The 13312-nt window shown below is 42.0% G+C and overlaps 1 protein-coding gene across 1 annotated transcript in view; it reads right to left on the bottom strand.

Annotated features, from left to right (window-relative positions):
* Positions 1–12597, bottom strand: part of LOC115364097 (protein shisa-8) — a 123952-nt gene extending 111355 nt beyond the window's left edge. Inside the window, exon 1 of the mRNA XM_030058521.1 lies at positions 12026–12597. Within this exon, the coding sequence (XP_029914381.1) occupies positions 12026–12597 (572 nt within the window). The remainder of the gene's footprint in view (positions 1–12025) is intronic.
* Positions 12598–13312: the final 715 nt, after the last annotated feature.

Here is a 13312-nt window from a genome sequence, read left to right as displayed (position 1 = left end):
TTATTTTTATGTAACTGTTTTTGGGGGTTAGAAAAAAGAATAATATTACTAATATGAACTTGTACTGGGTTGATATCAGATTTTAAAGCCCCCATGAAATGAATTCTACTTTCTTTAAATCAGAGTCTCTTAAATGGCAACATCATCCTGCACTTGTGGGTGTAAATTTAAATTTCAACCAATGAAACCTTCACAAATCTTTAAACATCCTGTGTCATCTACCTAGCCCTTCAAATAAACTGATATCCTGTTGGTTTGCACGGGTGGATGATCCCTCCCTGCACTGTGTCCAAACATCTTGTTTCAACTGGAAATACATCAAATCAAGCAGGGTCTTTAAGCTAGAAGATCAAAACACACAGGAAAATATGGGGCAGACATTAAATTGGTACCCTGTCTAGTTTTTTATTATTTTGACATGGAAAAGGTAGGGGGATGGGAGGGAGACATGGCCACGCCCACTTAACAAATAGGAAGTCTATACCATTTCAAACCATTGGCGAAGCTTGTAGTGTGCCATCTTTCACATAGACAATCTTTGGTAATTCTGACATTTATTAAGGCGGTGTGCTTCTGCTGGTTCCTGCCTCTGACACGACTGATTCCCATCTGCTCGTCACCTGCTGACCCACCGCTCACCTCCACAGCTGTCTCCCCTCAGTTCATCAGCCAGAGAGCTCTTAAGTGAAGCTCCTCTGCTTTGACTCCCTCAGCGTGTTGAATGTGCTTAGTGTTCAGCGCACTGCCAAGCCTGAGGCGTGTTTCTCAAAGCGGGATTACCACGTTAGCCAGATAACTTTAAAAAGACTGACGGAATATTTTCTGAAACTTTGTCTTTTATTCGCAACAATCATCAGGGATAACGGGATCACTCTCCTTAACCCAACATTTAACCTTTGTTTCACAGATTCAGATCACTTTCACCGGGATATGGCATAATCTTTTCCACAGTTTTCTGGCTACCTTTAATCCGGGTTTACGGGGTTCTAGTCAAGTCGAGTTTGAGTTTTGCTGTAGTATTTGTAGTCTGTTCTAGTTTTAAGCATGTTATTCCTGCTGTCTCGAGTTCCTGTTTAGTCTCTGCTGCTGTTTGGCATTCAGCCGCCCCTACAGTTTGTCAATAAACACCAGTCACCTCCTGCTTCTGAGATTTTGTGTCTGCTTTTTGGTCCCAACTCACACCGGCAGATCCAAGCTTGCATTATATTACAACTCTATCAGCAGGCTCAGCATCACATAGTGCATTTGATTTTTTTTTCTTTTTTTTTTTTTTTTTTTTTTTTTTTGCATGTAGCTCATCAGTCCTCCAGCTCTCCACAACCAGCCTCCAACCCCTTGTTTTTTAATAACTTTTGGGAGGTAGTTTGGGGTGGGGGTAGTTTCTTTCCCAGAGGTGTTGACAGTCATGGTGCATTTGCAAAAAAATCAATAACAATTTTGTTTTTGGATCAGGTTCGTTCATAGTGCTGCTGCTGGTGTTATTTACATTGACTAGCTATTTCTGTCGGCGAGCTAAAGGGCCTAAGAGCTATACTGCGTGTCTGTAATACTGTCTTAGCTTTATAGCGCCAGTGTAGGATTCCACTTTTAGGGTGGAAACAAAGAAATAGATCACAGGCAACTGACTGAGAAGCCTTGAAATATCTGTAGCCTACGAACTGAATTGATTGAGAACCTTCTCTTGTTCGCCAACTGGCTATTTCTTCCTTTTTACTTCCCTGCTCCCAAAACGCCCTGCTGATGGATGATGCCAGAGGTGCAGGATGCAGTGAGACAGCGGACAAACTGGGGGGCGATTATGGCCTGGGGTTGATGGAAGAAGGAGAGAAAATGGCTTTAGACGCAGTTACAATGAGATAAAAAAGACGAATGTTCCTTGCAACCATTCCTTGTGGACTCTTTGAAACCCATCTTTCACCTGAACTGGAGTTAGAAACTTGTCTAGTGAAACTTCCTTTTGGTTTTTTGGGTTTTACCTCAACTCCTGTCCTGCATCTGTTGCTTGGCACTGTCAAAGAAAATATGAAATGTGCAGAAATGCAGCACTATTCAAGTGGCTTTATTTGAAAGTTACAAATGGTTGGGGGTTGGAGTATCAGTGTCATTTGTCTGAATCAATGTTGAAATCGCGTTTCAGTGCTGGTTGGGTGACATTAAAAGCATGTTTCGACTGACTCAGTGCCACCACAATGATTCATGCTGTATATTTGGCGACAACCAGCGAACATAATGAAAAAGACGCAAGATATAAATATGGTTCCAGTGGTTTGCAATGCCCTGCAGAGTTTAAGTTGACAAAACAGTGTGAGATATAATTTGTTTTTACCTATGATACTCTTGCTGTGCCTGTTCAGTGCTTACCCTGCTAATGCTGTTATTAATTCAAGTCAAGCATTTTCATTGTTTATGCTGTTGGCTGTTATTTATTGTTATATTGTTTTGTGAAGCCTTTAATGTACTAGTAGCTGTGTTTTAAATGATGCTGGACAAATTAAGTTTATCACGGTTGATGGTACCAATTATTACAGCCTGATGGTGCATTTCTTGGTAGGTTAATAAGCTTTTTTTTTTTTTTTAAACAATGCTTAATTGTTGGGGGGCAGGAAAGTTGAGTATTGACAAGGCACAGGTAAGCAATTTGATTTTATATAATGGGCTCTGTACAGGCCAAATGCTACTTAACACAGTTTTCTTTTCAGTAAAATAAGCAAAAGTTATCCAATCTAGTAAGTCAACATGCGGCAGAATTGTGCTTAAAATTACGGGTTTATAGAGGTATGCTGTTGTTGACAGCTGATCTCTATCATCTGAGGTCTCTTCCCATGGAGGCCACCTTGTTGATCATTCACATTTTGCTGTGAACGGCTTGGAGAGAAGAAGAGAAGCTTCACTGTGGTAATGGCAAGAGCATATTTGCTGTTACAGAGCAGAGAAGCGTAAAGGCTTGACTGATTCCAATATCCCTTGAGCATCAAAGGTGTTAATTGACAATTTCACCTTCAAATGAATGCAGTTAGCCCTACAGAACTGGTGAACAGGATTAAGACCGTCTGATACTGGGAGAATGCAAAGATACACTGAGATATGATTGGTGCTGTAGTCCTTAATCATGCAAGTGTAGCTCGTGCACAGGACAAAGAAAAATTTGCTTTTCTTTTTGCTCATCATTAAGTGAAATTGCAGCAACTGGACTATTGTGTGCATTGTTACGCCCTTATACTTTCCCTCTGACAATTCTAATTAATAATCTACTCCTAGGGGCAACTTAGTGATAAATTACTTGCACCTTGCACCTTTTTGTTACGGGCCACTCCCTCCGCCACACCCCCTTTTTGCTAGTTGGCATGAGCAGCTAATCAACTATCATTTGGCTCATAACCAACCTTTCCGCAAAACCTTGTGTAAGTCTGTGAATCCATTTGGAAGATATGTGCCTTTATGTGATTAGCCACTCCCATTGCCACGACATTTTTTACCCATCTGGCATGAACATAAACACACACCTTCACACACACACACAGACACACACACTTGACCTCCATGCCAAATTTCAGCCTCCTAGGGAGAAACCTGTGGCTGCCAAAGGGTGGGAATATCTTTGTGGACCAGCCAATCAACTGAACGACCAACCCACTGACCAACCGACCCACCAGCAAAGTGAGCTACAGAGCTGCTGGTTGCAGCTAAAATGACAACAAATATAACTCTATAAAGGTCTGACAGTGATCCTTGTTGAAATGTTAGCTATGCTGACTTCTCCTTTCCGCTCCCTTTGCATCTCCTCTACATTCAGTGTCACCACGAATTGACTTTGCATTCATTGAAAAATCTTGTTTTGGCACATTAATAATTCCCGTAGCCAAATCAGTGTATCAAAGGATATGATACATTTTTAATTTGGCTTTGCGGCAGTTTCCAAACAGCAGCAGCAGCAGCAGCAGCAGCAGCAGCAGTAGTGTGTCTTAGAGAGACTGTGAGCAAAACAAAAACACAAACAGTCACTTGGGAGATGAGTTGCAGTGCAATAGAAGGGATGCAAGGGGAGCAGAGTACTGTTGCAATGTGAGGGGTGTGTGTGTGTGTACATGTGTGTATCTGTGTGTTTTGTGACAGAAATCATTGCACCACTGCTTGCTTTGATTGCCTGACCCGGGGTTTCAGTGCATTATCACCTTAACGGCTGTGAGCTGGATTTATTTGTTGGGTGCACGCACAGGGCACAAACACACTTGCATACACCCTGACCCACACACAATTTCCCCATCACCGCTGTGTGAAAATGAAGGGTCTCACTGTCAAATGTATATAGGTCAAGAATAAATTTTGAAATGCTACGCTTATGCATAACTGTGATAAATAATTCCAAAGGAACTCATCCATTACCCACAGAAAAACTAAAGCAGCCTCAAACTGCACTGCTCCTCACAAGCCAACTCATCTTCCAGTAATAATCACTGATTGAATATAACTCAGACTTTTTCATCATAATTATCATTTTAGTCCCAATATATTTGTGTCTTTTGGTCATATTGCATTTTACGTTTACATTTTAGGCAGTAGAAAGGATATAAAAAGGAAACAAGCGATGTGATGTAGCTCTGGAGGATCCTTCATGACTGAGGTGGAAAGATAATTTCATCAGTGCACACATATTTAAAATCTAATCCTTGGCTAATATACAATGGAGTCTAAAAGTTTGAACTTCCAAGAAACCTTTTGTTTGTTTTTTTGATCAGTTGTGAAAAAACTAATACAAATATTTAGTCAAATGATATTTCTCAAATAAGGCATTTTTCATTGTTGTAAGTTTTAAAGGTTTGATCACATTTACTGAAGTTCAAAATTCTCTGTACATGTCTACCATTTGCCTTAATCACAGCTTGCACTCCGTCTGGAATCAGTTCCACCAGTCGTTGCAGAATTTAGAAATCCACATTATTCCTGCGCCCATTTAACGCATCTCAGTGAGAGCCTTGTGATATTGCAGTATGTTTGGCCTTTTCAAATGTACCTGAAAATGTTCAGTGGTTCTGTGGTGGAAGTCTGGCGACTGTGAGGAAACGCTATAAAAGTCAGCTCTCCTTGCTTTTCCTTGAAATTCAAATAGGCCTGGCATAGCTTCAGTGCACGTTTACAATCACTGTCCAGCTAGAAAATGAATCCACTTCCACACAGCTTTAAGCCACAAGGGATGGCATACCTCTGCAGAATGGTGGCTCTTCTCTTTGGTCAGTGTATAGCTGATCCTGTTCAAGTCACATACTCTAGTAGAGACGAACCATCCCCAAAGTCAAATGTATAGGCTTGTTGTCATCAAAGAAGTGGTTTGGAAGCTGCTGCTCTCCCATTAAAGCTGCAGTTTTCCTGTTATCCTCTGACCTAATACCTTTACTAGGTGGAGTAGGGCGTTCTTTGTTCAGTTCGATGTTAACTTGATATATGGAGAACCATCTAGGACCATTAGTGCATCCCATCTCATATTAGTTGTTAAAAGACCAGAAACACTATAGGATTATATGTGCTTAATATGAAATATAAAGTGTGACAGCAGCTTTAGAAAGCCACAGAAATGATAAAAGCCCGCCACCTTCTTTTATAAATAGACAGAGACAACACATTCAATGTTATTTTTTAGGTTTCAAAGGCAATGCATTTTGATTTCAGTGGCCGCTGCCTTAACCACATCACACAGGTTGAATTAGAAGGTAGTGTTGTCAGGGTGTATGTTTCCAGTCTTGTAGTGTGCATATGATGATCCGATCACAGCTTCCCTAGCATTAAATGTGGCTGGCAACCAATCAATATTCTGGTCTCTACAACAAAACCAATGTGGCTAGACAGATGTCACTCATTATCTATCTGTCCATACATCCATAGTCTTGCTGCTTATCAGGGACGGGCTGGTGGTGACAAAAGGGCAAGCACAGCAGCCCAGACTGACTGATAAATCCAAGGCCTTTTCTTTGTGACCCAGCTCTTTCTTCAGCACCGTGTACAATAGAGGACCTAGATTACTGCAGACACTGCACCTCACTATCCACTTTACCCTCACTGATGAATAACATCCCAAGACATCCTCTACTTGTGCTTTCTCACCACCTGAATGGGACAACTTTTTGTGGGTGAGAACCATAGTCTCAGATTTTGAGATAAAACACATGACGTGGATGAATGTGTACAACCTGTTTTGTGTGCAATTAGAACACGGAAAAAAAAAGGCATGGAATCCAGTGTAACAAACACATCGGCACACTGATGATCTAGTGCACATTACGTGTCCCACAGTCCAAAAAAAAAAAAAAAAAAAGTTTTCATGGTTTCAACTTTTGACCTACATCAAAATGTGGATGAACCATCTGTGAAATGATGGACAGCCCCCCAACTACTGTTATCCATCAATGTATCAGTCCCATAAAGAACACACTGCCTCATTTCATTTTTGACGGATACAAAATCTCTGTCTGGACATTACCTGTTACTGCATCACACTCAGCTGCAATCCATTGTAGTACACATTAGACATTGCACATCTAATGATGCTAAAAGGACCATATCGTCCAAAAATATTGTTCATGCCACCCTACTGTCACCCACTCTCCAGACCTTAGCTATATATCTTGATGTATTGATATCCAGGTCAGAAAAACAAACAGAACAGAGGACAAGGTGCACCTTGTTTGTGTCCGGAGCAATTCTGGCTTAATACCTAAAATACAAACATTTCTGTCACTCTAAGTTATGTATGAAAGGGCAAGAAGCTAATTCACCATTCGATTAATCAGGACAAAGCCTGACAAACATCACCCAGAATATACTTTTCCAGCAAGTTAGGTATACGCTTTCCCAGGAAAAATTAGCAGTGTCATACCCAGATAGTTACACGCCCTCCAGTCTCTCCTTTTAAAGTTTCAGGGCACCGCCCCATCAGCCAGTCCAAAAGCATTGCTCCTGAAATCCACACAGTATTGATGGGCCGTGTCATCCACAACACCACAACAATATCCAAAGCCTTCAGCATTTCAGGCATGGGTCTCATTCACCTCTGGCACCTTGCCACTGCACAGAGCTTCCTTGCCATCTCAATGACCTCTGCCAAGGAGATGGGCTCAGATCCTGCAGAGTCTTCCGGTACTTCCAGCGTCTCCTGAACAGAGGACACGTCTATCTGATTTACAAGTACCTAAAATTGTCCTTACTTCCCTCTGACAATGTCCCCCTCACTCCCTTGCTTACACATTTGGGTTTACCAGCTCAATCTGGCATCCCACCATGTCATTAGGAGCTAATGTGAAAAGTGGGTATTTTCCTTAGAGATGGATAATTACAAGTACATATTCTGTTCTATTCTATTCTATTCTAAAATTTAAACAATACCAGTCCCACATCAATTTTAATAACAGGAAAAGTATAACCACAAGTTCACATGACAGTTGCGATGTATAGGCATTTTTCAAACCAAGCGTGCCTGAGAGCAAATGTCCTTTTACTAACTTTTCAAAGACTTGCTCAGAGAGAGTCATTATCAATGCACCCTGGCCACCAAGCTAGCCAGTCATCCATAGCTCTGAATGGCAAATTGGCAGAATTACAGCAGCTCAGCCAACCACTCGTAGCTGCCTCCCTCTCCCTCTATGCCCGTTTCTACCCCTCCCTCCCTCCCTCCCGCCCGCATGCTCCAGTGGACTCTCCCAGGCTCCTTTATCATTGGGCTCAGTCGCATCGATACAGTGGTTAGTGCTGGTATGATTGTCTCTATCTCCTCTCACGCTCTCTGTTTGTTTTTCTCTCTCTCTCTCTCTCTCTCTCACTCTCACTGCATGAAGTGATAAACCACGATAGGCAAGTGGGCAGAAAAATACAGCTCAGCAGCGTCTCATGATTCACTTTCTTTCCCCAGCTTAACCCTCTTCCACCCCTCTCTCTCTCTCTTCCTGCCTATCTCTCTATCTCTCTCACATTATCATTCGCCTCCCTCCCTTCCTCTCCATGTCTGTCTCTCGGTCTCTTTCCCTCTATTTTTCTCATTTGGGAAACAGCAGCCCGCTGCCTGATCATGGTGTCGGTCTCTATCCAATGACAGGAAAGGTCACATCTACACTATTCTGCTTTTCTTGAACTTTAGGCCTTTTTCATTAAGCGGGTGCATGGCAGATGGAAAGCAGACACTTCACAAGGGCGCCTAGTGCATTTTTAAGTGGAGCAGAGCGCTTTCTAAAGTTGAGAAAAGTTCAACTTTTCAGAGAAGCACTCATGATATGTATATTTTCTTCTGAGCCAACTAATCGCAAGCTAAAAGAGCTAGAGTATCACAGAATGAAAATATATAAATATGGAAATCAGCGGTAGAAGAGATGGTTACAGTGGAAGAGGAAGGCAGGGACAGACAAATTGGGAATGTAAATGAGATTGTGAGCGAGACAGAAACTGTTGCAGTTACAAACAGCCTCTGTGCTCTCTTTTGTGCTTTAATGTCTTTGACAAAAGTTCTAAAACTATCCCTCCTTCAGTATTTCATCTGCTTCATATTACTCATTGCTTTATTTATTTTATTTTTGTGGATTCATTTTATCTTGTTTACCCTGAGATAGCATGTTTGTTTTGTTGGAATTCAGCATGGAAACATTGCAGGTAGTGGTTGCCCTTGGTTTCAAAGAGGAATGCCTGTAATAATATGATACCACATTTATCCCCATAGGGAAAATCTCTTTTCACTAAGCTTCCCTCTAAAGAGGTCAGAGTGAGCATTTGAGCAGGTAGGGATTCAATGTCTGGCTCAAGGACACTTCAGCAGGATGGACAATTACCAACTTGGGGCTTGAACCCAGATTCCCAGATAATGGATACATTTTTATTCGTTTGTGCTTTGTTATATGTTAGTAAAAGGTCATTTTTACTCATTGACTCAGGGCAGCGTTGTGCTCTGAGCTGCTTTTCATTGCAATATCATGCTCAATGCAGAACAGGGTCATTTTATGTAACGATAGCACTGATCAATGTTTTTTTTTTTTTTTTCAGTGTGTATTCACATAAAATGGACACAATACTGTTCTATGGAAGAAAAGAGCCTATACAATCCCTTTAATTATTGAGGGCAGTGAACTGGACAGCACAAATAAGAGATGTTCTGAGAAAGTTTAGAAATGGAAAACATCATTGTTTCTTACAGAGCTGAGGAGAGGCCACAGCACACAATGCACTAAATCGTGCCCACAAAATACCCAATCAAGGTCAAGAAATCCTAATTTATGCAGCCAATTTATTTATTTCAAGCAGTCAATTTCCTTTCTTTAGCTCTCAAGTGAATGAAATCATGCTCATGTTTTGCCTAATGTGTGCTCTCGAGCCCACACAGCCATAGACTGGAGCCTTGCTGTTGCATTTGCGTCCAATTTGCCCCCAAATTCATCATAAATTATATTATTTAATATGATTTTTAACAATAATAATTCCTACACTCAAAGATCAGATGTTCTCATATAAACTCAGTGTACACCCATCTGTAGTCATGCAGTCTGCTGTTGCCTTGCAGTTGGCTTACATTAAATTCAGTGACTTGATCCAAACCAGTGTATTGATGCCGGTAGAGTTCATGAACCCTCTGGATCCCCGTGCTCACTATAATACCATGAGAGGCGAGGGCTCTCAATATGTCTCCATAATGCATCCCCATGTCAAAATACACCTTAATCAAATAACCCCAACGACACAGATGCTGCTTATCCATTAAATCAGGGGCATGTTTTCTCTAGGCAAGGGTACAATGCAATGAAAACATGGGTGCAGTTTTATAAATTTGAGAGCTCATAGTTAAATGAGAGCACAAAAAAATGTAAAGCATGTAAATCATACAAATTTCTTTTAAAAATGTTTCCATGGCCTGCCCCTCACAGGGCTCTTTAGTTTCTACGTTTTAATTAAATAAAAGATTTGGAAACCTATCATTTTCCTCCCTGTTTTTGGAAACATTGCCTTGTGCTAAAAAATAATTTGGGGTGCTTGGGGGTTTCAGGTTTTTATCACTGATACTTTATCAGGGGTCCCAAACCAGATTTTAAAAAATGCAAGAATATTATTTCCCATTAAAAATTCAAAATGTGTACAGTAGAGGGTTAGGTAACTTCCAGGGATATTTGTGCACCTCGAAATTAACAAGCTGTTTTGGAGACAAGTTATTCATTATTTATTAATCACTGGCTGCTGATTGGCTGGTAGTATTGGTAGCCCTGCCCTCCCTGCCATTGCTGATGGCTGCTGCCCCACAGAGCCTGTGAAAGCATGGGTGAGCTGGAGCAAACTGAACCTTATACATGATTGCTTGATTTTTAATGAGGCCTAGTGGTGACATCACAACTGGGGCCAGTTCTGTTTTGCTTGTTTTTCTGATGATTTCAATATTTCCCACAATGAACCTTGTTAAAAAAAAAATAATAATAATAATAATAATAAAAAAAAAAAACAAGTACCATCATACTTTTCATAGCTCACCTAAGGAATTCAGAGGTCAACTTTGGCAAACTTTAGGAAAATGATTTTGACAATATGACCTGTGTCTGGTAAAGACACGTCATAAAGCCTGTTTAAATTCAGAAATGTTGAATAATTTGATTAAAGGATTGAAATGTGCCCCAAACTGCCTGTTTTCCATGTGTTATGGTTGGCTTGGTGCAACATTGTGCCCCAGCATTAATGTGTGTTGCTGTCCACTATCATCCTCTCCTTTTCCTCATCCTCCCCCCTGAAGGTTGAGAGGAGATCCGGTAATGACAGGATTTTAAAGGAGCCCCAATGGTCTAACTCTTAACACCCGATAGGCTGGCCAGTCGCATCCAGCACTCTCACACACACTCCCTCTGTCTTCCTCTCCCCTGACACACACAAACACACAACCCTATTCCCTGAACTAGAATTAGCCGTTGGCTGTACTCCAGTCAGATCCGCTCAATAGTCCACCCCTCCAAAAACCACCCTCTCCCTGTCTCACTGTTCACTGGAGGCCGAACACTGTCACAGTCATAGTTATTAGTCACAGCTTGGCCTATCAATGTGAGATGGCTGAACCCATATAGAAACAACACCAGCCTAAAATAAAATATCATGCAGCTGTAAAAATAGTATGCCCAAAATCCCTCCTTATCATCTGATACCAGTCCTTTGAAACCTCCTGTCACCCCTGTGCTCATCCAACACTCACTGACCTCCACCCATTCCCCGGGCTCTCTCTCTCTCTCTCTCTCTCTCTCTCTCTCTCTCTGTATCTTTCTCTTTCTATCACTCTATCACTCCGTCCATTGCTCCCTCATGGTTGCAGACAGACTTCACACCCATTATCACCTCAGCATGATTGAGCCGCTTGATTCATTACCCGGCTGGTGACCCCCTTACACATGTAGATATGCACAAATACATGCACACACATTCACACAGGCATTTACATGGACTCACACCAGTGCATTTGCATGTATGAATACACACGTACACAAGCACACATACATTGTTCTACCTCAGAAGTATAGACCAGATCAAATTCAGATTTTGGTCTCCGATTTTTATTTACTTGCTCTGTATTACAGTAGATCAGTAGAGAAATTAAATATGTTATATAGCCCAGCACACCCTAGTTGACTTGAAACTAAAAGAGGAAAGTGCAATTTTTACTAGGCAGTCTACAGTTCAGCAAGAAAAAAAAAGTTTATTTCAGTTGGACTTTAAATGAGCTTCTTACTATTATTTATGAAATGAGCTGGTTGATTTATTATCGAATTTGTACTTAATCTCTTTTGCCTCACCTTAAAAAAAATCATCATCCATCCCTGCATCTATCCTTGTAAAATATAAATCCATCAAGACCAGTATAATCATGTTCACTGACCACAGCGTCATCATCTTCTTCTTCATCTATTTTGTGCCAGCCATCTTTCCATTCATAACCCACTCATCAACTGTGTTCCCCTCCCCTGCTCCCACATCCATCCATCCATCCATCCATCCATCCGCCAATCAAAGCGTCCCTCCCCTCCTGTCCTACCTGGAGTTGGTCATGTCAGTCTGTCCTCCCTGACTCTTCTCCAGCCCCAACTTGGTGAAAATTCCAACCAGCACCATGATGGCCACCACTCCACAGATAATATACACAATCATGTGGGTCCGGTCCCGGTCTGGCTCCTCGTGGACCTCAGTGACGGGTGCCGCTGGTTTCCCGGTATTGGCCCAAACAGGTGTGTCGTAGTTGGAGCAGGACGTCTGGTCCAGACTGTGAACTTTGAACTGGCAGCAGAAGCGGTAGAAGCAGGACCCGCAGCAGAACATGTAGATGCCTGCGTTGCAGTTGAAGGGTGGGTCCCACTGACCCATGACATCATAGTAACCCCAGCAACGGCTGCCAATGGATGGCACCGTTTGGTCCTCCATGTCTGGTGTGGGTGTCGCGAGCGCAGCCTCCGGGGGGACAGAGGGCGCTGTTGTCTGGTTGGTATTGCTGCTGGAGACCTGGGCCAATGCGCGTCCTGATGGTGGAGAGTTGTGTCCACCCAGAGAGGTCAAACCCAGCAGAATGGCCAGGGAGAAGCTCGCCAAGAGAGGGTGCACGGAGGTGGCCATCTTGGATTTATATTATGATAGTGACTGTTCTGCTCCAATATCTTGAGCTGTCTGTATTTGTTAATGGTAAATAAAGTCTAATAATTAATAATAAAGCCCAAAATAAAGGTCTTTATTTGAGGAAGAAACATGAAATGTAAACCAAAACTGCCCTCTGCTCCAGGCCTAAAAAATATGTTCGCAGAAAATCTGTTCCCTTAAGGTATTTCACACAATGGGGATTCCAGAGAGCGAGGATCTTGATGAGTCTTGATGAAATGGGCTTTCAGATAAGCCTATATTCATGAAAGGGAAGAGCCTGGAAGAAAAATAAAGAGCATTCAATTACCATTGTGAGAGTTATTAGAGCGCATGGTTACAGGAAGCTCTCTGAGAAACACGCAGGAGTAAATTGCTGTCAAGGGGCAGAGGAACAAGTGAGTGAAACAAATCAATCTCCCATCTCAACATGCCCCTAACTGGAGTGAATGAGTCCCTGGTGAGCAAGTGCTCACATGCACAGACACATCCCTGGCAATGTCTGTATGTATTTATGCGTGTATCTCAAAGCAAATATAAATATTCAAATTCAGAATTCAAGAAATGTCACCTTCTACAAAGCCATATGACGTCAGCAGACGGCAGAGGCGGTTGTAGACAAAAACAAATCCAGTGGCTTGGAGGGAATCCAGCCTAGGAGGGCGTGTTACCTACGAATGAACTCGCCTCTGGCATT

Source organism: Myripristis murdjan, chromosome 8 (assembly GCF_902150065.1).
Source record: "Myripristis murdjan chromosome 8, fMyrMur1.1, whole genome shotgun sequence".
In the NCBI taxonomy this organism is placed as follows: domain Eukaryota; kingdom Metazoa; phylum Chordata; class Actinopteri; order Holocentriformes; family Holocentridae; genus Myripristis; species Myripristis murdjan.
The sequence above is the reverse complement of the archived record's forward strand: the minus strand, read 5'-3'. Positions and strand labels throughout refer to the sequence as shown.